The sequence below is a fragment of the Gallinula chloropus genome (assembly GCF_964237585.1).
Source record: "Gallinula chloropus genome assembly, chromosome: 3".
In the NCBI taxonomy this organism is placed as follows: Eukaryota; Metazoa; Chordata; class Aves; order Gruiformes; family Rallidae; genus Gallinula; species Gallinula chloropus.
Window position 1 is genome coordinate 70,919,207 of NC_140087.1, and position 25,705 is coordinate 70,944,911.

General features: G+C 44.8%; 1 protein-coding gene across 1 annotated transcript in view; it reads right to left on the reverse strand.

Annotated features, from left to right (window-relative positions):
• The window catches only part of CAPN13 (calpain 13), a gene marked incomplete at its 5' end in the record, with an annotated part of 54,712 nt that overhangs the window by 17,615 nt on the left and 11,392 nt on the right, over positions 1 to 25,705 (reverse strand). The window contains 10 exon segments of the mRNA XM_084261939.1: positions 1,457 to 1,617; positions 4,655 to 4,803; positions 6,208 to 6,374; positions 7,221 to 7,295; positions 9,728 to 9,813; positions 11,489 to 11,557; positions 12,436 to 12,610; positions 14,390 to 14,523; positions 18,175 to 18,293; positions 19,169 to 19,238. Of these exon segments, the coding sequence (XP_084118065.1) occupies positions 1,457 to 1,617; positions 4,655 to 4,803; positions 6,208 to 6,374; positions 7,221 to 7,295; positions 9,728 to 9,813; positions 11,489 to 11,557; positions 12,436 to 12,610; positions 14,390 to 14,523; positions 18,175 to 18,293; positions 19,169 to 19,238 (1,205 nt within the window).

Below are 25,705 nucleotides of genomic sequence, written 5' to 3' on the forward strand. Positions count from 1 at the left end.
CCCTGTCCCAGTTCAGCCAAACCTCTTGCACCAGCCCTGGCTCTCTGTGCAAGCAGACATGAGCAGCTCTGAGCCTCTGGCTGCTCTGGGGCCACTGCCTCCTCTGGGCCAGACCTGCTGGCACCAGCAGCAGAGGAAGGGTAACTTGTCTCACTTTGGGCATGCTAGGACTAACCTCACCACACAGAAGACAGGGCTGCCCTGCCTGGAGCCACATGAAATTTTTATCTGCTTTCTCTTTGCCTAGTTTAATAGTCAGAAATAAAAATAGCACCTGGGCTATTAAAAGACAAAATTTTTTAAGTATCTGCAGGCTTCCTGAAATTGAGCTGGAGTCACCGTACCTTCTGAGACTCCATAGCAACATTCAATACTTGAGTTTTGCTTCTGGTAGAGAAAACAGGCAAGCCAGACACTATTTTTTATAACATCTGTACTATTATATAGGTGAGTACAGCAAAGACCCACAAGAAAGGGATCCTTATGCTTGGCCTAGCTCGGGAAGGTCTGTGAGGGTCAGAGACAATCCTGGAAAGTGCTGTCTCACAAGGCTGAGACATCTTGTGCATGATTCATCATGCTGAAAGCAGTCCAGTCCAGAGCACAGACTTCTCATGTTTGTTTTCCATAACTAAGGAGTCACCTTAGTTGGCTGAGGGATATTTTTTGCCAGGGGCCACAGCCTAGAAAGCAATCTAATTGTTAAGATATGGGCCTGTGAGGTAAGAACTGCAATTACCTCCACTATACAACTTGCTGAAGGAAAGCCACTGCATATCGGATGCTTGAAGGTCATTTGGTGAGGCTGAATTCCATGGCTTGCTTTTTTTACAGAAAGCACAGCAAGATATTTGTGTAAAAATGTGATAAGAGCTGCCTTTGCATGAGCTAAGATACCATTTTTCCACTAAACTTATCTTCAAGGCCCCTTTCATACCCGCAGGGAGCCCTGCCAGCCCACCTATGAGATGGCTGGGTGAAACGATCAAGGCATCTCACTGCTCTTTGCTTCTTTAGGCTCTGCTCTGAGCAGAATGGGACCTGATCTGTGTAGAGGCCAGTCAGCATACCATAAGAAACTACATAACAGCTGGTAAGAAAAACAAGATCGGAGAGATTTCGCCACAGTGTGTGTGTGTGTGGGGGGGGGGGGGGGGGGGGGCGGGGGGTATACCTCACAATTATTGTTTGCTTGTGTGGCTCCTTGTATCGAAGCTGAGCCATCCTACAAGGTGGCTGCAGATGAGCTATTGCCCTGTTCTGCAGTGGCCACCCCTATGTATCCAACTACATGTCTGAACCTCCTCAACAAGGTGCTTAACACTTGGCTGTGTCTTCCTAACCCACTTCTAGAGTCCATTAAAAGCAAACTGCCACATTACTTAACTTGACATTAAATTGTTAAATCCTGGCACACTGTAAGTCTGTAGCCCATAAAAAGTATTTATCATCTTACTCATTGTAGTCTTGATGCCTTGTGAAAATTCGTAAGAGAAATTCAAATTCTTGGTCCTCTGTTGTAGCAGGAACAACAGCGTAGGTCCCAGGGCTCAAGATAAAGTAGCTGGTCACATCTCGAGTCAGGGAAAACATTTGTTTCACAACTCTGGAATCCTCCTGAAAGAAAAATCTAGCTGACCATCTCCCTTCCATGTCAGGAACCAAAGTAAATCAAAAAGTACATCCACAGCAGTCTTAGATTCCCTCAAGCTTTCTAAATAGACACTGCATATAACAAGCCCATCCAGGTGATGGACGTTGTTCAAGGAGACATTAGAAATGCACAAGGGTGGGAGAACTGAAAAATACAGAATGGCAAAATGAATGTAAGTCGATTTGAAGAGAACTTCAATTAACATTAAGCAGACTGGAGTTCATGAAGGATGAATACTCTTGCTAAAACTTCCCTGAGATCTAGCGTGACTCAGAGTGGTCAGAGACTCACTAAGGATCTCACCCAGATGACAATGCTTCAAGAATCACAACCCAAACCTTCCAGCAAGTGTCACAGGAAAACAGAATATCCTGATCTTTCTTCTGTTATTCCAGTATTTTTGCTGAGATAAAACAAATATAATGCAGCAGCTATTACTATGATGACATGTAAAGATAGCATAATAAAAAACCCTTACTAAACATATTCTCCAAAATACATCACCGTGTATAAATTCCATTTAGAATGGTTATACAGCGTGGCAGAGTTATTTATGAGCCATGCCTTTGGGAGAAAATAACATAAAACTGCTATTTTGGGAGGGGAAAAAAAAAAAGATGACTACTGTTACAGACAGCTGGGAGGTATGTAGACTGCCAAGTATTATGGGTCGGATCTCGAGCAAATAGAAATGGGCAGTGCTGCAAAGAAATAAATGGTGTAATCCTTTTTTTACTTTTGGGTCTCATTCCACATTCCTCCTGGTAAAAAGCAGAAGCAGATTAATATCTCAGTGGAGTAAAAAAACTGGTGTGAGAGAAGAATCAGCCTCTATACATTGCTCAGCTTTATCACACAACATTAAACTTCCCTCACAGCCATGTATTAGTATTCCACGTCTATATTTAATCAAAGGCTTCCTAGAGCTATCAGATATGTCCATTCTGGTTTGCATCCTTGCCTGCACTGCATTCCCCTCTCATCCTGTCAAGGGAGTATACTTTCCTACTTCACAGCAACAATTTGACGCATCCCAAGAGGTGCTGAACAATGAGTGATGTTGCTAATGAATAATGGCAGTGAAAGCAGTGCAGGGGAAAAAGTAAAGCCATGTGAATCTTAGCAATTCCAGTCTCCTCATGCAAAGTAAACCCCTTGTAAACTTTTATGCAAAGATGCCACCTCTGACTGCCCTCAGGCACTGAGGCTAGAAAGTGGGAAATAATCCAAGGGAGTGGCACTGTGCACCTTCCCTGACTTACTACTGAATTGGGCTTTTATTGCTACCAGAGCAGGGTGCTGGGCTGGCAGTGAGGAGCTGGTAGACCAGCTCTCATGTTAAAATACTTAAGCTGTGTCAGTTGGGAAATATTATTTGTATAATCTGCCATGTGGATTTGTACCAATATCATTACATTACCTAAAAGCTACAGTGTGACAGAGCAGCATCACTGTCCCCTTTCCCTTACTGACCAGGGGCATCACAGTTATCCTGGTGCATGTAGTAACCTGTCTGTTCTGGCTTTGTCCTTTAGATCCTGTGTAGGAGATCACCTGGGATCAGATGCCTAGACTTAGCCTGAGGTGAGCTATGGGCTGACAGCCCACAGAGGCCATGTCATCCAGACTTGACACATTCATTGAATTTCCTCCATCCTTGGGAGCATACCAAGAGAAAGAAAAACTAAATGAACACACCTGAGCATCAACTGCAGTCAAAGAAAGAAAATTTAAATGTGAAGCAAGAATAGAGCTAATCTGTCACCTTGTCTACTTCCTGATTAAACAATCTCTTTCCAAGGGACCCAAGACCTATGCCATCACATCCCAATCCAGTTAAAATGGGTAACTAATCAATGTGGACATGCATAATGCAAGAGCATGCAAGCACCTCCATGTCAGGTGACTGTTGGGGAACAGCTGATGAGAATACTGGAAGGAGTGAATTCCCCATTCACCAGGAGCAGCAGCTCTTTCCATGTGACACAGCTGGCCCAGTGGAGTCCTACAGGCCTAATATCTGTACCAAGCAGAGGATCTCCTTGTGTAGGAATAGGGAGTTCCATTTGCTGGAGGAATGTTCTTTTTATTTTACTTCTCAGACACTATCTTTTATGAGCTACAAAGCCATGCTCTTCCTTTATGAGTAGCTGCTAGACTTATGACATCAATTATTCAAGCTCTGGAACTAGGGTAAGCCTCTCCAGTGATCAGGAGAATGTGAAGTTAGGGTCATAGCAATCTCTGCTTCTTTTCATTCTTCAGGTTAAGAATAACTCCATCCCACTCTCATCAGCCAACAACAAAAACACTTTGGAAAAGGCTAGCATCCATCCACACTAGCAACAGTATTTTCAGTAAGCCTGGTAATGCTGACAGCACCACCCCATGAAATGGGTCCTTCCTGGGCAGTCATCAAGAGAAAAACCCAAACAAACAGCAAACTGTAGTGGAAGTCCCAGATATCTGAGTGGATTACCTCTGCTCTGGTCTTGAGAAAAGCCTTCTACGCCTTTTGAAAATGGCTTTTGTGTGGCATTTCTGTGATAGAAAAGCAGGGCAGACCCATTTTGGGGAACAAAAGGCTATTTGCTTCCCTACTAGACCTGGAGCACTGCTCAAGTGATCTGGTTACTGCTGGTTGTCATTCCTTGTGCCAGTCCAGCAAGGCATGTCACCAGTACTGCTGGGCACAGAGGATGTTGCCCTGGCACAACTTGTATCCTTGGGTCTCCTTGAGCTTTCCAGGGCTATTTTGGGATGCTACATAACTCAAAGTTCAGCCTTTCATCTCTTAAGACAGGATTAAAGGAAACTAAGCCTGCCTATCTCTACTTTTCCAGTCATGCTCTATGATAGAATTCATCCAGAAATTCACTTCAACTACTAACCACTCTCTTTTTACAGGCCAAAAGGCAATTCAGTCTTTCACTTCCATGTAGGGGCATAATTAATCACACAGAAAACACCAGTGCCTACTTGATACCTGACTGTACTTACCATGGTGATAAAAAAGCCAATCTTCTTTTTTTTTGCATCCCGCACATCCTCAGCATGTTTTTGCATGAGTGAAATGACTACATTGTAGGCTTTAGGTTCATGATTTGGCACTTTGAAAAAAAACTGAGAGCTTGTTGAGACCATACCTGCTGAGAAAGTGTTACTAGATTAATAGTAGCCATAGAGATGCTCCAGTACTAGCCTATTGTGCAAAATCTTGCTTATGTATACCCAGAGGAATAGGTAGTTACTACTCCAAGATCCTTTCAATACCATAGAGTACTGTAGCTTCTACATTACCAGTAGGAGTCGAAGCATCTAGAGTTTAATTGCACATTAATCATTCTAGAAAACTCTGGCAAAGCCATGAAAGTCATGGAGATTCCTCAGCCCCTCTACATCTGCTTCACCTACATAGCACACTTCCCCCAAGGCAGAAAAGCAGTGATATTTAATCAGCCACTTGACCCACTGGCTGAGTTGAAAAGGATTACAGCTTGGAGACCAGAAACACATGGAAAAAAAAAAAAAAGACAATATGGTCCAAAGCTATTCTCCCCATCCTTCCTATTAGTATTTCTGATGGAGAAGACAGAGTGTTGAGCACCAAAAGGAGAAGGCTGAGTTTTGAGTTAACAGGAAGCATCCCTGATGAGAAAGCAATAAGAAGCCCAAACTGGGGGAAAAAGACTGAGATGGCAGCATCTGCTTACATCAGTCTAGACTCTAAGCCATGTAGCTGTGTTGGGTGGCATCAAAAGCTGCAATTGTACTTAGACAGGAACTTTGCTAGAGGGCTGGTGGAAAACACAGATCCATGGAAAATGGCTGTGCCCACATACTTTCAGCTCAGCCTTTGCACTTCCTTGCCCAGCACAGGCATTGCTTTGTTATCACCCCTTGAGACACAGTGATCAAGGTTATGATGAGGAGGCTGAAACCTGTGAGCCATAGTTTGCTGCTGATTCAGGGATCAGCCTTGCAGAAAAAAAGATCCTTCACTGACCCCATGCTACCATCTTAGATGAAAAACACAGAGCCCAAATAGTGATTTGGCTGCAAAAAAAAAGATAATATAAAATTAATTTTATTTTAAAATTATAATAATTGGAGCTTGCAATGCCAGAAGAGTCCAGGCAGTAAAACCAGTGGTCTCATTTGCTCAAAGGACTTTCTACCTTCAAAAATAGAGCTTTGTAGGACAATTCTTCATTTTGTATCCATTTAATTTTGGAGTATTTCTTGCTCTGTAAAATCAGCTACATATTTTCCAGACCAGACTTTCCAATGAGGTACAAAATAAAACCTACTGAAACTGGCTGAAGGAAGATAGACAAGGACATTTTGCTTTATAGAGTTTAAGGTTTCTAAATCACAAGTCTCCTAACTGAGCAAGCAAGTGCTGCTATTTTGTTTCTCCCTCTTTAGCTGATAGGTGCTGTAATGGGAAAGGGCTGGCATTAACAGTTGGTAACAGCTTGGGGTGAAGGTTTCACTGTAAGCACCAGTGGAGAGGAGGAGAGGACTAGGTGACTGCAGCGAGCATTCATTACCTGGGGAACGGTTGTTCCTGCCTGTAGCAAGGACTGGACGCCACAAGTTGCTATGTCTCTCTACAAACCATGTTGTGCAGGGCTGATCTCCAAAGTCCAGAAACGTTGGGGTGCTGTTACATATATACAGCCAGGAGAACTGCTCCTGGAAGTTTTCACAGGACATCCTGCAGAGAAGAAGAAAATCTCACCTTTCAGCGAGATTCAGTGGTCACCCCCAGAGCACTGTAGGCCATAGCTGAGCTGGTTGATACCTTGCAGAAGACATCAGCCCTCACTGCATTTGGGCTGCTCAAACTGCACATAAAGCCCCAGGGAAATTACAGGGCATGTTCAGTATTTCCTAAGTGCAGCCCTGCTATCTCCAGCACCTTTCTGCCTCTGCACCTTGCTTTGCCCCCATTCAGCATCCTACCCTGCACTAATGCTTTGCTCAAGCCTGAAGTGCCCATCTTAGACCAGCCGGCTGTTCCCCTGCTTTACACTGAGCCTCACGGGGCAAGTGTGCGCTTTCAGAGTAGTAATAGCTTTTCTAAAGGATGGCTCAAACATGACTGAAGTGGATTACAGAGTAATCAGAGGCACTGAAAAAGCACAAGCACTTGTGGAGCAGTCAAGTGCACAAGCTGTACGACCGGCTCAGCCACCTGTCCCCTCTGAGCACTGGGCAGTCCAAGGTTCAAGCTAGGAGCTTTAGAGGAAAGATGTGACAACACTGTCAAAGTGTGACAATATGACTGGGTCTCAGGGAGTTGGATTTTTACTTCCCTCATTTCTCATTTTTTCCACCAGTTTGTTACTTAATCTTGTCCAGCTCTGTTTCTCCTAAGCCTTGTTTCCTCTGAAACCATGGGGTCAGGACAACCTCCAATTTGCTGTTTGCTCACAGCTAACACAGGGTGCCTTGAGCCATCACTAAGACCAGGGATCTGATGAAATTACTCTTATTTCATAATGACTCTTCTTTTTTTTCGTAATGAACCTGCCAGGGAGAAGGATTGATAGGGAAATACCAGAATTCTCCATCATCCTTATTTCTGAGGAGGTCTTCTCGGCATTTAGGATCAACGTGGTCCCACTGAGGGGAACTGTAAACAGGAACAAATGAAAAAGCAGATGTGAGGCACAATTTTCCATCCCTCTGGCCAACCCATTCTTCAAACTAGCCCGTCAAGTCATGGGGGATAAGGAGGGGTGAGCAACCTGCACATTGAAAACAGGTCTTTTGTGGTTTTGCCCCAGCTGAGAGCTGAGCATCATGCAGCCGCTCTCTTCAAGAGGGTGTGTGAAAGGGGAACTTGGAGGGGGTGGAGGGGGGGATGCAGTGCGGGCAGGGGCAGAAGAAAGGAAAAGAAAACCAAACCTCATGGGTTGGGATAAGGGCAGTTAACTGGGACAGCAGAGAGATAAAACAATAATAGGACTTTATAGCAAAATATAGAAAACTGGTGGTACACAAATGCAGTTTCTCACCGAACCGCCCAGCTCAGGCCGTACAGCTCAGAGCCATTCCCAAAACTGTACCGCCTCCAAAACCACATGCCCTGGAGCCATGCGCTCCACTCCCACCAGCCCCCCATTATGCTCAGCATGATGTCATTGGTACAGAATACCCTCTTTGGCCAGTTTGGGTCACCTGCCCTCTTTGTGTCCCCTCCCAGCTTCCTGGGTGCCCCCCCACCTTCTCGATGACAGGGCAATATGAACAACTGAAAAGTGTGTGACTGCTTGGCAGCAACCAAAGCATCATCATCATCAGTGCTATCAGCACTGCTCTCATCCTAACTACCAAAGCTGCACTGCACCAGCTGCTAGAAAGGAAATTAACTCTATCCTAGCCAAACCCAGGACAAGGACTATGGTTGGTGCCTTGACAGCCAAGGCCAGCAAACAGAGCTCTACACCTTTTCTGTGCCTGAATGAATTGCCCACCCTGGGATGAGGAATCCTGCTTCTCCCTTCCAAGTCCTGGTCACCTGTCCCCATGCTGGAGAGGCTAGTGCAGTACCAAGTCACTGCACTCTGAAGTGCTGACATTACACTGGCACGTAGAGGGCACATTAGCCAGTCAAATGTGTTGTTTCCAAGCATCATGTTTATAATTAAGTGATAATTGTACTTTCTGCAGAGTGTAAGATAAATAAACAGAGCATGAATCAATAATTTATTGATTTATGCAGCTCACCTGTGAATGTGCTCTACTGACATTTCAATTAGAGTTAGGAGTATAGGTTGCTGTCCTGGCTCCAGCCAGGCCAGAGTTAACTTTCCCAAGGAGCCAGCAGAGGTGAGCTGAGCTGGCCCAGGCTTTTTCCACACCATGCAACATCACACCTCTGTAAAAGGGGCTGGGAGGGGAGGGGCAGGTCCGTGTGGCTCCAGTGCCATCTGGCATAGGGTTGGTCATTGCATTGGTGCAGTGCTCTGTGTTACCACCTTGTTGTGTGGGTAAAGTGCTCGGTGTTATCAGAGTGTGTGTGTGTTGTGTCCCAGGCTCCGTTGTTGTTCCCCTCTCGCAGTGCTGTGTCACTACCTGTCCTTATCCCAACCCACGGGGCTCTGTCCGTTTCTCTCCTGGGGTAGGGGTGAGCGAGGGGTGTGTGGTGTTCAGCCACTGTCTGGGGCTGGACCATGACATTCACTCTCCCAAAAATGGGAGGACACTGTCTGAGCAGACAGCTATTATCCCAACCTTACACGTCTGCGCCACCTGCCAACCCACCCAGACACAACACACTAGCCTGCCTTTTCTCACCAGAGAAGTTTGGAGCAATCCTAGCCACAAGGACAGGTAGGATGCTATTAAATCATGTAAGAGTGACACCTGAACATCTCTGTAGTCAGGAAAACAGTGATGGAATTCCACCAGGAAAACTAGTATCTATTTATTTATGAAACACTGTTGCAGTCTTCCTCTGTATCATTTCCTTTTCAGGGAAGAGAGGTTAAACACAGCAACAAAGTGGTCCTTGCATCTCCAAAGCTGCACGCAGGAAACAAGCCATCCAGCAGCACTTTGCCTTTGTGATAACCAAGAACCCCTTTTGCCTCTGTTCAATACTGCATAAAAATACTGCTCTACTTTCATGGACCCCTAACTACTTCCTTCCTTCCCAGCTAAAGACTCATGGGAAGGGAAGAAGGAGCAGGAAAGTGGATGCATGGTTGCTACAGGTGAATTTAGTAAAAGCAGCAAGCCAGTGTCTAGGGGCATGGCCAGTGCTTACCTTAGGTATATAACAACAGCTTACCTGGAATGAGCCATTGGGAGAAATGTATGCAGAGACAAAGAGAGATGCCTGCACTAGGCCTAGTGAGGAGCACATATAAAACCGACGTGGCATTAGTTTTCCCCAGATTAGATTTCTGTGGGCAGTTGCTTTGCAGAGGGAAATAATGCTTATAATGAATTGATTTAGAAATTAGATTTCATTATAATGAGTGCAAGGCAGAGGTCCTTTACAATAACCTTATAATAAAGAGTGATTCTCCTTATGAGATTAAAGCATTAAAACCATACCCATCACTCCAGGGCCCCTTCCACTCCCCGTGGCCCCACGGATTCCAGATCCTGATGATGTGTTTCCAGCCATTCTTGTATGGTATCTGTAAAAACAAAAGTAAAATAAACTCGGTCACAGCTTTTCACAATTGTGATATTCAGTGAAGAGATGAGTATTAAAATGGAGGCCTGTTTTAACTTCTGGTCTCATTTCAATCAGTGCCTTTACTGCATTGTAAAGGAATGATGTTTGGGAGAAAAGCCGCACCCATTCTTCTTTCCCAAGGACAGTGAATCACTGACACAGATGGGAGCAGCAGCATCCCTGCCACACTGCATGACAGCCTTGGGAAAGTCCAGTGCCTAATCCTGCACATCTGACACTGTGAGTCAGCAAACAGAGACTTTGAGGAACCAAATCACTATTAGACCGCCTGGAGTGAATGTCAAGATGATAAATAGAATCTATGCCTCTATATATAGAGTATCCTGGTTTCCAACAGCTGGAACTTTGGTGTTTTCCTCCTCTTGCTGTTGGCTGCTTTAAGCCAGAAGCAGCTCACTTTCACCAGTGAAAGTGAAATGGTGGAATTGGAGAGGAGAAGCAAGCCTTTTTGTTTCTGGCTTTTCTTATGCACACAGAGAACACTGAAAACAAATGTCATGGCAGTCTCTTCCCAGGCAAAGGCCCAACCCCTGGCCAGCCTCACATCATTTTCCCATAGGGCAGCCCCTTCAGATGTGGGGGCACTACTGTAAGGTAAGGCAAAGACTGCTTCTCCTCTCTGCCTGCATCATGAGCAGCAGGAAGCTGAAACAGCCTGATGCTGTCCAACAGGATTCAGGATCCTTCCACCCTTCTTCTTCCCTCCTTCCTTCTTCTTAGGGAGAACCAGCTGGGAGCTTCTTTGGAGCCTTGCGACCCCCATCCTTCCATTTCAGAGCCTCATGGCTACAAGCAGCCATCCTCCAAGGCGGCTATGATGATGGCATCAAACATGCCGTGGCAATAAGGGGGTACAAAGCCAAGCCAGGCTCATTTGGGATACCATTAAAGAGAGGGGGATAAGGGAGAAAACAACATAGGGGAAAGCAATTTCCCTTTCCAAAGGACTTTAAGTTCCTAGATTAAAATGTGTTGTAGCTTCTCTTGCATGATAGCTTACTGTTAACACTCCCTGTATGTACTACAGCTTATGTTCTGACTTCTGGATGTAAATTCTTGTGATCTTTGCGATAAATTGGTCCTATTTTCAGATCTGCAATATTATTATCTAGTCAGGAGAAGTTCTGTTTGAATAGAACAGCTTTAAAAGATGGAGAAATACTGTTCTTGAACCAGTGAGTTAATTTACTTTTCACACAGTGATTTTTAGCATCTTGTGATTGAGCTGAACAAATGCAGATTTGCATCATATGACAAATCCCAGAATTTCAGACAGTATTTTTATTCCTATTTGAAAGAGAAAAGTGATTTTTTTAATAGTCACCATGGAATGAAAATCCCCAGAAATTATGTATTTTCTATTGAAGTGTCCTAAAACAAAAGTGAACTTAAGTTGCATTTTTCCATTACAGAAGATGACAGGATTCAGATATCCTTTCTCTTCTCATTGTGCCAGAAACCTTCCATCTCCTGGAATTTGAACTATTTGTTTTCAGTAATCCCTTCTCAGCGTGAAGCTAATTAAAATGACTCTGAAAGGAACAAGATTGTGACTGCCCTGCAGTGGATCACCCATACAAGATCACCAGTCAGGAACATGTCCTTGCTCTTACCTTCACAACCCCTGTGACAGTGTAGGCGTGACCCTGTACAATCCCATTTCTCAGCTCTATGTTCCTCAGCTGCAGAAGGGAGAAAGCACAGATTTTAGCTCTCTGCCACACTGCTGAGGTATGGCCATCAACTCCCAGGACTACCATCCGGTATGGCAGAAAAGACAACCTTGACTACAGCAGTATCTCAGACATAGTGGCTCCAGAGGAACGTGACTGTTGTTCCTGCTGCAGCCAGAAGCAGTCCAGTAAATTTAACAAAGTCACAGGTCTTCACACATTTGCAAGTTCTTTAGTGATCCAGAGCAACTGCAGAACGACCCAGACTGGCTGAGAGGATTAGAACTCCAGAGGTTCCCTGCCACCAAGGCCTCAGAGTCAGCCCCACCTGAGTGGAGGGGCTAGTCCTTGGCTTATTTGCAGCAGCTGAGTTGTCCTGATGAACCAGGCACTGAAGGACCAATGCTGCATACTTTGCAGTCTTCTCTCAAGTGCTATAAGGGAAGCCTTAGCAGCTTTTTAGCAAGATACTCACTGAGCATCACAAAGCCTTATACAACTTTCTAGCATTAATACTGGTAGCCTGCAAACTGTAATGCAATAATAACATCATCCTCTTGCAGGGGAGGGGTGTGTTTTGGCCTTGCTACAATCGGTCACAAAGCTATGAGGCCAAAATCAGCCCTACTGCAAGAGGATACCACTCTATCCCAGTGGGATTACCCAGGAGAGGACCCAGAGACCTCCCCCTCTGACAGACAGTGCATCTACTCAAAAGCCTTTACGTGGCTTACTGCATAACCTTATCTGCTTTCAACTGCCAAGTTCTCCCCAGGCACCCATAAGCTGTAACTATTACACAGAGTGATTATGGACTTCCTTCTTCACTTCACCTTTAAACAAACATGGTAAACCGAGAAAGGCACACTCCTGGCCCCGTGATGTACCTGGCCTGAGGTGCTACACCCCATCAGACACCGAGATTTGGCAGCTGCTCTTAGTATCTCCTGCAGATGAGGAGGGGGTTCCTTCAGCGAAAACTGCACTTGGACTCCACCTGTGAGGTCTACTAAAGCATCAGAAAGGTAGCCTCCATGCAGGTTCTGGTAGGAGCCCTGTAACCTGCGGGAGTGAAAAAAACCCACATTGATTAGTCCTTATATGGTGTTTTAATAAAAATAAATAGTTGTAGTTTCCAAAACGGACATGGCATTTAAGTGGTGAGCCTGGAGCGTGTAAACACTGGGGCCAGTTAATGAAAGGAAATGGGATTGAAATACATGCCCAGACACAACACATGGCCTGTGGAATGAATGAGGCAAAGAGGGGCTTTTTCTTATGTATTTACTCCCATCCAAGGCAGCTGTCTAGAGTCATTTACAGGCAGTGGAAAATAATATGCAACTCATGCCAACACAGACATTTTAGGGAGATGAGCTGCATCTCATCTTAAAGTATCTGGTTTCCTACTTCTGAACAGGAAGGGAGCCAAGGGTGACTAGTTCAAATGGATTTTTCAGATCAAGTGAAGCTGAACTGTTTCTACATCATATTTTGTCATGACTCTTCACATAAATGGCCAGTATCCCTTTTGCAAATGAGAAAGAGGAAGATGAGAGAGCTGAAAGCATTTGCCCATGCTCCCAAGGCAAGACAGAAACAAGTTCTGTCCCAGCAGAACAGCACTGTTCCAAATTCCTCTGCTAGAGTGCAATAATAGGATAATAATTTAATATTTCAAACACAGTCCTTGTTGGTTTTATTGTGTGCTTTTTATTGAGACAGCAAATAAACTGGAACATGCTGTACTTAAAACAGGTAGAGCATGCTGTAAAGCCGCACCACACACACTGTATTTAATGAATGTAATCAAATGAAGTCTGCGGCTAATTGTATTTTGAAGAGTTGTCCTTGTCCTACACTGATGAAAAGAATTTGCCATGGGAAGAACTTCTCAAATGGGAATCTCATAAACAGCATCGCTTGCAACTTTAATTTAATAGAGGTTTGGTTTGCTTTGTAATTAAAATCTTATGCAGCAAATTGATACCGAATCCTGAGTCAACTTTTCTGAGATATCTCAGGGCAAAATGCATCTATTCCTAAGTCACTCAGATGCTGCTTTAACATTTGCTTATTCCTCACCAAATCTGCCAGAATAATGAGCTCTCTTCGTCAGGTCCTCTTTGTATTGCAAATGTTACACCGGCTTGATGTAGGGCACATGCCCCACGTTCCAGTCCTTCACATTAACCCCTAGCACAGGAATTGATTTTTCAGCATATTTAATAATGGGTAATGTTACAGGTGCTAAGGTACCAAACTCTGATCCCTTTACTCCTCAAAGTTACCTCCTTATTAATCGTTTTTAACCCTGCAATACTCTGGGGACCTCAGCCAAGAGTCCAAGCTCTCTGTGCAAAGTGAGAGCTGACTAGAGGCTTGCAGGAGTGCATGTGTTGTGCCTGGGCATATTCTTCAGCCATGCTTCCTCTCATTGCCTCTTCCAAATGTCTGTATGGTCTCTGACTAGCGACTGTAAACAGAGGTAATCTCTGCTTGGACTTTGGAGTTTTAAACAGAGGAAAATACAGAAAACAGGCAAATAAGTTTCAGGTAGGGAGGAGATGCCCAGTCCTTTCTGTGTCACCAGCCACTGCCCATTCATTTTACTTCTCGGGTATCAATGTCACAGAATTGGACTGGGTGCATTTAGGTCTTCAGCCTGAAACCAACATCTCCTGCTTATGCTGACCCTGTGTTTGCATTCTGCCACAGTTCCTTACCTAAGCACAGCACAACATACACACTGTTAGCCTGAACTCCTCCCTGTCTGCTTTGCATAAACCACTCACAGAAGGCACTCAGCACCAGGTAGAAGAATAGACCAGGTATATTTACTTGGCATATGCTTTCTCCAACAAGGATGGCCAGAATTCATTTGATGTTCGAGGGTGTACAGACAGGTATCTTCCATTTAAGAACGGCAGCCGGTCATCTATCACTACATCCACCCAGTCTCCATATTGCCAGAACTGGAAAGAAGTAAAAAAAAAAAAGAGAGAAAAGCATGACCCTCTTTTAAGAGCTAATATTCATGCCAAGAAACAGCCTCCAGAAATAGCACAGGAATTAATCTAAAGCATGGATATATGCAAGTTCTCTCCTGAACTGCTTCAGGCTAATGGTCCACATTGTTAAACAAGCTACCAAGTGGCTGGATTTCCGAGTGGCAAGGGAAGTCATTTGGGAATATAAATAGTCCTGCAATCAGTGGGAGGAAAGATTCAACACGGGGAATATGCTAATATTATTGGGCGATAGCAAGCATTCAAGATGATAAAGAACAATCACACAGATGGTTCAGTGAGCCTTACTCCTCAGCTGCACTTGGATTTTCCCCTGTAGCACAGCTATTGGCCAGAGAGCCTCTGTCAAGATCCAGTCTCTGGATTTTCTTTCCTCTGTGTTTCAATTAAGACTCATGTGCTGTCATGGACAGGGACAGTGTAGTGACTAAAGACTGCTTTGTGGTGTTATCCATCTCCTTGATAGATGAGGAGGATGCAGGTGGTCTCTCCAGCATGTCGACAGAGCAGGTGTTTCTCCAGCTTGAAAGAAAACTTTCAAGGGAGAAGATAGGGGAAGAGATCTGTGGGGATGAACTAAAGGAGCCATTTCCAGAGTCATTAGCAGATTAGTAGAGCTTAGCATGATTCTCAATCATAAGAGGCCAAGCTCTTATTTGCACTAATGCTAAGGACTTCAGTGGAAGTATGCCAGCAATAGATTTAGTCTAGCATGATTTTATTTCAACAACTTTGGTCAATGAAAAACCTCAAAATGAGCTGTTCTGTTAGAAAAGCACAAGACCAGATCTGCCCAGCAGCAAAGCAGCTTACAGTCCACTAAGCCGAAAGCAGATTTGATCCTACTTATGCTCTGCCTCACCCCAGCCTCTCACTTCCTACATTGGTGGTGGCAGGAGGTGGCAGGGTTTGACTCTCTGAACCTGAGTGAACAGGAGTGGTTTGAGACTTCTACTTGATTTTGGCAGAATGTGATCAAGGAAAAGCCTACCACAAAGAGAGATAGGCAAAAAGGACAACCTGAAATCAGATGTCCTTTCAGTCACCTGACATGTCATCCTGTCACACGCGGAAGCAGGTCTGTATGGAGAAGCGTGACATGTAGCCACAGCTCCCCATGGTGCTTAACTTGCAAATTCAACAGGTAAACAAGGAGAACAATATGGAACTGTCTGTGGGGATTAATGCAGTCTGAATGACATTTTTCCAAAAGCCAGGTTCCTTGGCCATCTTTGGTAGGGAGCTCAAGCTTGGAGGCCTTCCAAATGCAGCCCTGTATTTTCCTCAGCTGGATAAAGACAGCAATTTTGTCCTGGCTGCCGCAGACTTTCAGATCATGGTCTCAAAAGGACAAGAAGAGCCACAACAGGAATGAGAAACATTATAGAAAGTGCTAGGATGCTCTTGGACTGCAAGAGTGGTACAGGAGAAGCCATTCTTCACCATATGCCTTCAAAGAGGGCCAATGCCTTTACTTCTTATCTTGAGAGCCTGGCTTAGTGAAATTTCTTTATACCCTCAAGATTTAAAGTATACTGCAGCAGGGAATGTGACACTAAATGAAACAAAGAATCCCTGTTTAGCACGCTGCAAAGAAGTAAGTTCTTTGCTTCCACATTTGTGATGAGCCTCTGAAATCAGGACTTTCTTTTTCTGGGCTTAGAAGAGGAGGAAAAATAAATGGACAGTTGCAAGATGGCAACAGACCTAGGGTGCTGGTCAGAGAGGGAATTGTGCGTGGTTATTTTGCCTCCTTTTTTTTTCCTCTTTTGACAGGAATCTGTGAGAAATCCAGTTCTGGAAGTGAGCAAGGTGAAAAATCCCACATCTTTCAATCACTCTCTTTTGCATAGTATTAGAAGGTACCTTTTCAACATGTCCTGAAACTGATGTCTTGACCACTTATGGCCTTTAAAGTTTTCATCAGTTTCTTCCCAGGAGCAGGGACATTAACTCTCAGGGCAGATTCACCCTGTTTTGAGTGGATGCATTGTGCCATAGCCCCCTGTACCCCCACAGAATATTTTTTGGTTTTTCCCAGGCTGAGCTGCTGCTGCTCACTGTCACAATGCATGGCACACCCTGCCTCAGAGGCATCAGAGATTCTGTGGTAGAGAAAGTGATTCCAATACAAACACCAGATCAAGTGAAATCCTGGTTTAATAATGTCATTGTAATTATTCCCTAGGAAAAAAAAAAATCACCCATCTTTATCACAGTTGATTAAGTGCTTAACACCCTTAACTCTTGCATCCAGTTTTGTGTAGGGAGAGTGGTACTGCCTTCTGTATTCCCAAGAGGGAACAGGCTCCAGATCCAAAAACATGAAAAAAGTTATAAGCTAAAATCTGTACATTAGCATATGATATGCCTTGTTTGCAATTCTTCACTGAGCTAAGGACTGGTGGCTTAGCCTGTGGATGGCAGTAAAATATCTTTGATGGAATAATTGAAAGGCATTACTGAGAAGCATTTCCATTCAGAGTAGCTTTCTCAGGGGTTTACTGCTCAAGGAAAGCCAGAAACAGTTGCACTGATTTGCAGACAAGATGACAGGGAAAACATTTTCAAATACTGTAAGGTATTTATACTGCTTAAGATTTAAGGATTGCTCCTAACTAATCTTTTCAAAGCTCTCATGAAAGACAATCAAGCTCGCATCCTTTTAATGTGTTTTAAGCTGGCTGAGATTCCTTCAGATAGTTTATCTCATGCACCTCTGCATGCTGGAAACGGGCCAGGACAGAAACATCTGATATGCTGAGGAGCAAAGGAACAGAGCAGCCTACCCATGAGATAATCCTCCTGGTGCTGCTCCATGAGACCCCCAGGGAGTCAAAGAAGTCTCAATGGCAAAGCTCTTCGTTTAGTACTAAACTGCATATAACAAAACAGATGTGTGATAAAAAACTGGGATGATGAATGGCCAAGTATATACTGATGCTCTCTACACCCAGATTAGCTTCTGGAGCTTAATGGTACCACAAGTAACTCTAATCCCAAAAGATATTCAGTCGACTCAGATACAAGTGATCATGGTCAGCCAGTTACTATCCCAGTCACCCTCCTGGGAGATTCAGAGAATTTCAGGAGTTGCTAGAAAGTGAGATTTACACAAAAGCCTTACTCTTCTCCCAGAAACAAATCTCTTTCCAAATATCAAAAGCCTGGTCCTCTGATCTGTCTCCAAGGATTTGTAATTTCCTGCTACTTCCATGAGCTAAAAGAAGAAGGTGAAGTGTATGGCGATACAGAAAATGAGTCGAAATAGATAACACAGGTCTGCTGACAGCCTGTCCAAATCAAAAAGACACCAGAATGCCATCTAAAACATATATGCACACAAATCTAACTGAACAGCTGGTATCTGTACCTCTGCAGTCATAACTTCTAAGAAAAACACTTAGAATTCCCTGAAGTATGATTGCACCACCTGGAGCACAAGGAATCATTAGAAAATTTGGGGTTTTTTTCTGCAGAATTCTGAACTGTGAGCCAGTACATTCAAGGGTGTTGAGATCTGGGACTGCAGTTTGGACCCCTATATAAGCCAAGCAGCCAAGCCCGGGCAGTACCGATACAGCAGACAGTACATACCCGGAAATGAAAAATCCCAGCATAATCCTCCTGGAATCCTTGGTCCTTTGGTAAAACATTTTCCAAAAGTTCCTTCTGCAGTGTCAGGGATCCCAGGGCAGCCAGCATCCAGCAGTCACCTCAAGGGGAGGCGGGGAAGAATACAGTGCATTCAACCATGTACTTATTGTCATGGACCATAACTAACTCTTCAGGAGAGTGTACATTAACATCTAAAACATCTCAGAAGCAGACTGTTCTAAGAAACCAAGATTCTTCTGTCTCCCTCTCCCAAAAATATTGAACCACTCAGTATTCAGCAGCAATATCCTGTGGGAACCCTGATGCCACCCAACCATCTCCTTCTACCTTCACGCTCCTCCTGTCTTTGGTGGTCATATTGCAACTTGCAGTCTAGAACATTGTTTAGGAAATTTTCAAACCTCTAAATGGGGTGAGAAATGGGAGGACGTTTTTTTCTATATGGGAGCAGAGCTACTCCCAAAGACAAACATGGGTATGGGCCAGGAGAAAACGATGGAACCAATGCAGGGCACAGACAGATGTCTGGGTAAGTATCAGAGAAGATGGACAGAAATTTCCACAGGAGAGAAAAGAGAGATAGGAAAAAGATAAAAACGTTTGGGATGAAAAGAAAATTAATTATTACACATGTTGAGGCCGGGGCTACTTACCCCAGAACTGTGTTTGACCCTTCTACTTGAAGCATCTGCCTAATCTCAGTTGGATCTTTCTTTCTATGCTTGTCCTTATATACATAGAGGGCAGGTGCCATATATAAGCAATAACAATTAAGAGCTGCTGCATTTGGAAATCCCGTTAAATATCTGCAGTAAGTTGTGTGTAGACTTGTATGAGTCTGGATTTACCTGCACTAATCATTTCCTGCAGCTACCATGGTCTGTGTCTTCCCACCAAGCCCTCAGAACATAGCAAGGCAATCACAGGTCATTGCTTTGTGCCAGTCTTTTCCAAAACAGGCATATGAACTTACCTATTTCTCCTTGCATTATATCAAATCTGCTAACTCCATTTGTGATCAAATAAGGGTTTCGCTGAATTTCCTGGAGGAAAGAAAATGCAAAGAGCAGTATGAGTACCCAGCCTTTGCCTGTAGTGTTCCTATCCCTTGAAGACTCTTACTTGCCTACTTTTTCCACAGCTGATAAGTGTTTCTCTTGAGCCCTGATTATTTTGTGGCCTATCACCAACAAAACTAGAGATACTCAGGAATCTCTTCTTTAGTGTGCACGGCTGTTCCTAGGGATGAGGACTTGAGGCTGGGCGCTCACTGAGTTTTCATTTGGGTTTATCTAATGCTACACCTTTCAGAGTGGGCTCTGAGCCTGGCTGTGAAATCATGTGGTTTTCTGGGGGTCAGTAGGACAGACACACAGGGGTTACCAAGCAAAGTGGAGCAGAGTCTGTACTTCAGCTCAGCTCTGGATCCAAGAACGTTTTACTCTCTGAGCCTTTTGTGTTTCTATGCAGGACTAATAGAGATCAGGCTGATCTGCTTTTCATAACTCTGGTGAGGAAAGAGGAAGAAAGCTTAATCCCTGGCTGCAAAATCCCACAGTCCTGGTTAACATATTTAATTCAGGGAGAATATTCCTTGCATTCCTTGACAGTCTTGCTTGGGCAGTGAAGTGGGAAACACTTCAGGGCTTGGCTTTGCACACAGAAACATGAACCATTTTCCCACCTGTGCCTGCTACTGGCCTGTGATAGCTGAGTTCTCCAGTAGGAATGGCCCAGACATCCCCTGTGAGTAACCCTTGCCACACGCCAACCAAGAAAGGCTCTGTTTTGAAAGAGTAATCAGCTTTAAATAGCAAAGTCATTGCACACCTAAGAAAATGAAGAGATAAAGAGGAGAAAAAACATCTGAGTAAGAGAAATAATACACCAGCGCTTCCTTAAGAAGGCCCTGGGATTTCTTCTCCCCAGTTGATATGACATGCTGCACAAAACCGTACCAGTCAGTACACAATGTGACTCATGACTCAGCTGCATGAGCTCAGCATTAGCCAACACTGATGGTTTTCTGAGGTGACTTCATGGTGATAAATCTCCACTAAGAAGTTTCCCTGTCAGGAGGTGATGCAAAACAATTTCGCTGCTCCAGGCTGGCAGACGGATCATGCTCCCACAGCGCTGCTGACACTGGTAAAAACAGCTTGGGCAGACACCTTCTTGGACAGATACTTTCACACAGCCGTTCACAACCATCCCAGGACTTTGAGAATTTGCAATAAAGAGATTTACCCACAGCATGGGAGCAGGCCTAAGAAGTGGTGATCACCAGTAGCAGTGGTTGGTCATCATAGAGGGAAGCAGCAGCACTTGGCCATTCTACCTTCCCCTCTACATCTGTCCCAGCTTTCTCTTCTCCCTGCCTCTATTTCTCTGACAGTAGTTTGCCTCCCACATGCAGGAAAAAGTAACTTGCATGACAAGGGTCTGAACTTGGCCTGTGCTTTTGTGGGTGTCTGGCTTGCCAACAGTCATCCCAGAAAAACATCAGCATAAAGGAATGGGTCTTTCAGTTCCCCTGTCATTTCTGAGGTTGTTGAAGTCTTAGTTGCCCCAGGCTGGGTGGCTGTACTCTGGTAGATGTGCTACAGTGTATTGCTGCCATGGAGGTAACCACTACGCAGAGACATGAGCCTGAAACTAATAGGAAGGCAGCTGAGTGTCCTATGGGATTCCCAAGGAAAGGGCTGATTCCCTGTACTGTGCTGCAACAATAAAGTTTTTAAGTACAGTGTGGATCCTGCTAGACTGTTATAGAGATTAGCTGAAAGGTCAGCCCATTGAATACCTCAGCAGATAACCTATTGTCCACCAAGACATTTGTCTCCAACATGAGAAAATGATGGGGATGAGTTGAAACATGAAGCAGGTTCCTTGCTGAGAGAAAACAGAACTTTTGTCTAAAACCAGAAAAGACATGATCTGAGGTCAGCCCCAGACAACATGACTTGACTTTACAAAGAGGGTGGTTGGGTGCTGGAACAGGCTGCCCACAGAGGTCGTGGATGCCCCTGGGGGTGTTCAAGGCCAGGTTGCATGGGACCCTGGGCAACCCTGTCTAGATCATGCCTGGAGGTTGGTGGCCCTGCCTGTGGCAGAGGGGTTGGAACTCTATGATCTTTGGGGTCCTTTCCAACCCAGACCATTCCATGATTCTATGACTGTGCATACAGAGAGCTCTGTGGCTATCAGAGAGAACAAAAGCTGAAGTCGAAGACTCTCACTATAATCCCCAGCCTGCTTCCAGTGGAGAGCACTCCCCACAGGCTTAGCAGGCAATAACTGGAGAGCAGCCCAGTGTGACTAGCCATGGAACAGCTCAGCAGCTGTTCCTCTGCAGAAGCCAAGCAGCAAATGCAAGGTGAATTCCCACTGAGCTGACACCAGTACCATTGGCTGAAACAGCAGCAGCCCTCCTTTCTGCATGCACTGCGGGCAGAAGCGGCGGGGGAGTTTTTAACGAGAGGTTTGTGCTTCTGAGTGTAGCCACCTCTCTGTGAGCTTGAGGAAAAGGGGCAGTATGAGTGTCCTGGATTTGGCCAACAATGATCACACTTAAGGATGCACGGAGCACCAGCTCTTTGCAGTGTTGGGTGTGAGCCAAGGAAGGGCAGGGGACAAGCAGAAGCTGAAGCAAAGGCAGGAGCAGGCAGTGGTGGGACCTGCAAGACCAGATACTCAGAAGAGCTCTGGAAGAGTGTGACCTCTGAAGTTGGTGGTGGAATGGCTGTTCTCTTTAAGGATCTGTGGCTCTGTGGAGCCTGAACTAAGAAGGATTTTTGAAAGAGCTTCAAGAGGACATAATTGTGATGGGTGCAACGCTTTGGAAATCTAGGCCTTCTGAACTGGAAGGAAAAGAAGTCTCCAATTAGCTCCTCATCCTTCAAAGACAAGGACACAGCAGTGATAAAACATGAGAAACTATAATCTATTAATGAAAACGCAGCTATGCACATAGTTACCACAGCACAAAATGTGCAAGTCTCACTCTCTGCTAGTGCTTAAATTGCATAACAAATACAGAAAGTACAGATGTAACTATGTCTGTCCAGAAGCAGTGCCCCTCTTCACTGAGAAATTATGATGAGACTTTGTGGCATTTTCCCCTATACTTTTCAGTCTTAGCTGGGGGGGAGGGGGGGAAAGAAGAGGGAGCTCAAGAATGAGCATGTGGTCTCTTCTCGGTGTATCTCCAAGTCCAACAGTGAAGGCAACCATACAGTCAAGCACTCTGCCTGAACTCATACCCCCAGGAAAAGCTATGCCTGAACTCACTCCCCTTCCCCTCAGAAAAACTATCATCACTCACTTTCCCTGGCCCACTGAAGACTTCATTATATATTCAAAATAAAAGCAAAGTTCAAGTTCAAGCCAGTTCGTCTTCTACAGAATATTACCACAGAAGTACTGCTTATCCAAAGGCAAGATGGAGAATTAATTCGAGAGGTGGAAGGAGAGCTCCTTGTACATGCATTTGTTTCTAAACTGGGTTTTATAACTACTTGAAATTTTTAAGGAAGTGCAAGTCCACCGAAGCTGAAGGTGAGTAGCACAGATGTAGGCCACAGGCAGACACATGCAAAGGACACAGTCAGACATTTTTGTGGAAAATGAGACAGGATTTCACAGGCAGTGCAAGCCAGTCTGACTGCAGACAGCTGCCCAGCACGGTGGTCTGGCCGCTGCTACTTTCCCATGGATTTCCCCACTGGCCTCGTGTGATCCTGAGTGCCCGCAGAAAGCCACTGAGGGTTAGGAGGCAGGAGATGACTCTTTGCAGAGCCACCTGCCAAACAGATCACCTTAACCCTACAGTAAAATCCCAGCCCTGTTTCTGCTCCTGACACAGCATCACATCTTTCCCTTCGGCTGTACTTGCGCTGCTCCCCCCTGCTCCAGCTCCACCTTCCTGACACGTCCTGCCACCCTGATCGACAGGGCTCCCTATTCAAACCACACCAATTAAGAAAAATTAAAAGGCAGCTATTGATTGAAAGTCAAACTCTGTTCTCAGCTGGAGAAATCTTAATTCAGCATCACTGCTGTGTCCGTAATCATGTTGATCTGGATTAAGAAGCAAACATGGCATTGCAGTTCCTTGGGCACTGCCTAGCCACGCGCTGAGGAGGGGTCAGGCACATCACTGTCACACATTCTGTACCTGCAGGAAGCCTTCACAGAATAGCTAACACAGAAATAAGCCAGTTGGAGTAGGGAGAGAGGGCAAAACAAAGGACAAGCTTTGACAGGTCACACTGAAGGTCTGCCCTCTTGCAATGCCTCATCTCCAACAGCTCAGAGAAGGAGCAGGATAACAGAGAAAGCTGAAACTAATGCTCCTCTTGTATACATCCTCCCACTCTCCATCACTTGGGGGTTAAAGGGCTTCCTAGGCTGGAGGGTCTACCCAGTTTTCTGTTTATTAGAACTCATGGGAATAAGGAATCTGTTCCCTTGAATCTGCCTAATTTATTTTTTAAAAAACTCATATTCTGCTTTTCTTTGACATTCTCTTAGATGGGAAAAAAACAGGCAAATCTCAAGGGGTTTGCTAGCACCACCAGAACTCAATTCCTTGCTTTACAGCAGCATAGCTCAATTCCTAATTGACTGTTTTCAACAGAAATGCCTCAGTTGCTTAAAAAAAAAAAACCAACCCTTCTGTGCTCCAGCTCTCTCTCACAACAGAGGAATGAAGGCCTCAGACTGCACAGGTGGGGAGCCCACAAGTGGGAAAGTAAAGTCCTGCTTTGCAAGGCTCAGTACTTAAAAACAATGACAAGTGCAAACAAAGGAGGTCAATAAAAAGGAGGCAAACAAGGGAGGTAGCCCTGTCTGCCCTGAGCCTTTGAGAGGCAGTTTTCTTAGAGGTCTTGAAACCTCCCACTCAGGCCACACCGTGCAAATTTTAAAGCAGCATGGTGTTATCAACTGTTGCCTGTGGCCACCACAGCCAGATAGAGTCCTGCTGACTGACTCCCCAGCCTGAGAAATGGGGAAACAGGTGAGTCAATAGACCATCATCAGAGGAGCGCTGCTTTCCCTTCAACCCAGGATGTGTGCATTCCAACCCTCTCCAAAAGCAACAGGAACAGAGATATGATACACATAACCACCCCCTCATCTAAAGCCTGTACAGAAAGACAGATATAATGAATGTTGATGCACTGCAGATTTCTCGGCCCAGAGATACGAACTCTGTACTTGAGGTCAGATGCAATCAGCTGAGTAGGCAAGGGCTGAGACAATGGCTGCCTGGAAATGCTGCTCCTGCTCAATTACACTGATTGCACGCTCACACTCAAAAATAAGGTGAATTGATTTTGATTTTCATCAAGGAGGAGTACTGAACAGAATGCAAGGACCTTGCATGCCCTGGGAAATACTGAGGCTGTGAACTCCACCGTGAACTACTGGTGAGGGGCTTTGGCTCGTGCCAGAGAACAGACCCATGGGGACAAACCTCCAGGAAGTGCAGGACAGCACTATCCCTCGTTGCCATACATTTCCTGTAACTTGCTTTAATAAATCAGCTCACATGATAATCCACATTCCTTTTCCCTTTTTTTTCTTAGTATGTTTTTCTTTATTTGTCGCCTGTGTTTGCAGAGCTAAGTTTTTAGGTTAACATCAAACTTGCCTGATTTCTTGCCTGAATTAAATCTGTCTTTTCTTCCTTTCCATCTACAGACAGGCCAAGGCTGACACAGGAAGAACTCCAGCACAATTTACCTGGCTGGAAAGATCCTAACTTCAAAAGTACTTTTTTTAAAGAGTCCATTCTGGTTCAGTCAGCTCCTGGGTTTGAAATCCCTTAACACTGATATTAATTCTTAGAAATTAAATAAAATACCAATAAACAAATAATCACCAAAAGCAGTGGAGAATCATGACAGGCACTCTATTTCTGAAAGAAGGTTACATTTGATTTGGGAAGGGACAAAAGAAGAAAGGAAAAATATGGGCAAGCCTTTTTGAAAAACTACTGAATCAAATAACAAATTACTTTTCCCAGCGAACAAGCACTGACTCCAACTGTATCATTTTCCCCATTTCCCCAATGCTTTTTAGATGCCACATGCAATAACACAGGTCCCTGAGTCTCTGCTAAGGGAACAAGGTATGTCCCTTGCTCAAGTTCATCTCAAAGCTGCCTCTTCCTGTGGCTTCTACGCAAGAACTTCTTTTAGATCCTACTCTTCCCCTGACACTAGACAAATACCCAACAGCTCCACACCCTGATGCTATGAACAGACTGCGATGATTCAGAGGAAAACCCACGTTGGCTATTTCAGACAGTCCTTTCACTACACAACTTCTTAGAGTGAGAAGAGGCACCCAGAGATTTTTTTTCTTTTCATGCTGACCCTCAAACCTCCATTGACCGTCTTGCAGCTTTTCCCTCTCTTCTGGTTGCACCCACACACCCACCCCTGCCCAGGGGATAGGCCCTCCTACACAAGCTTTGCAGGAGCCGTAGCTTGTGACCTTGAAG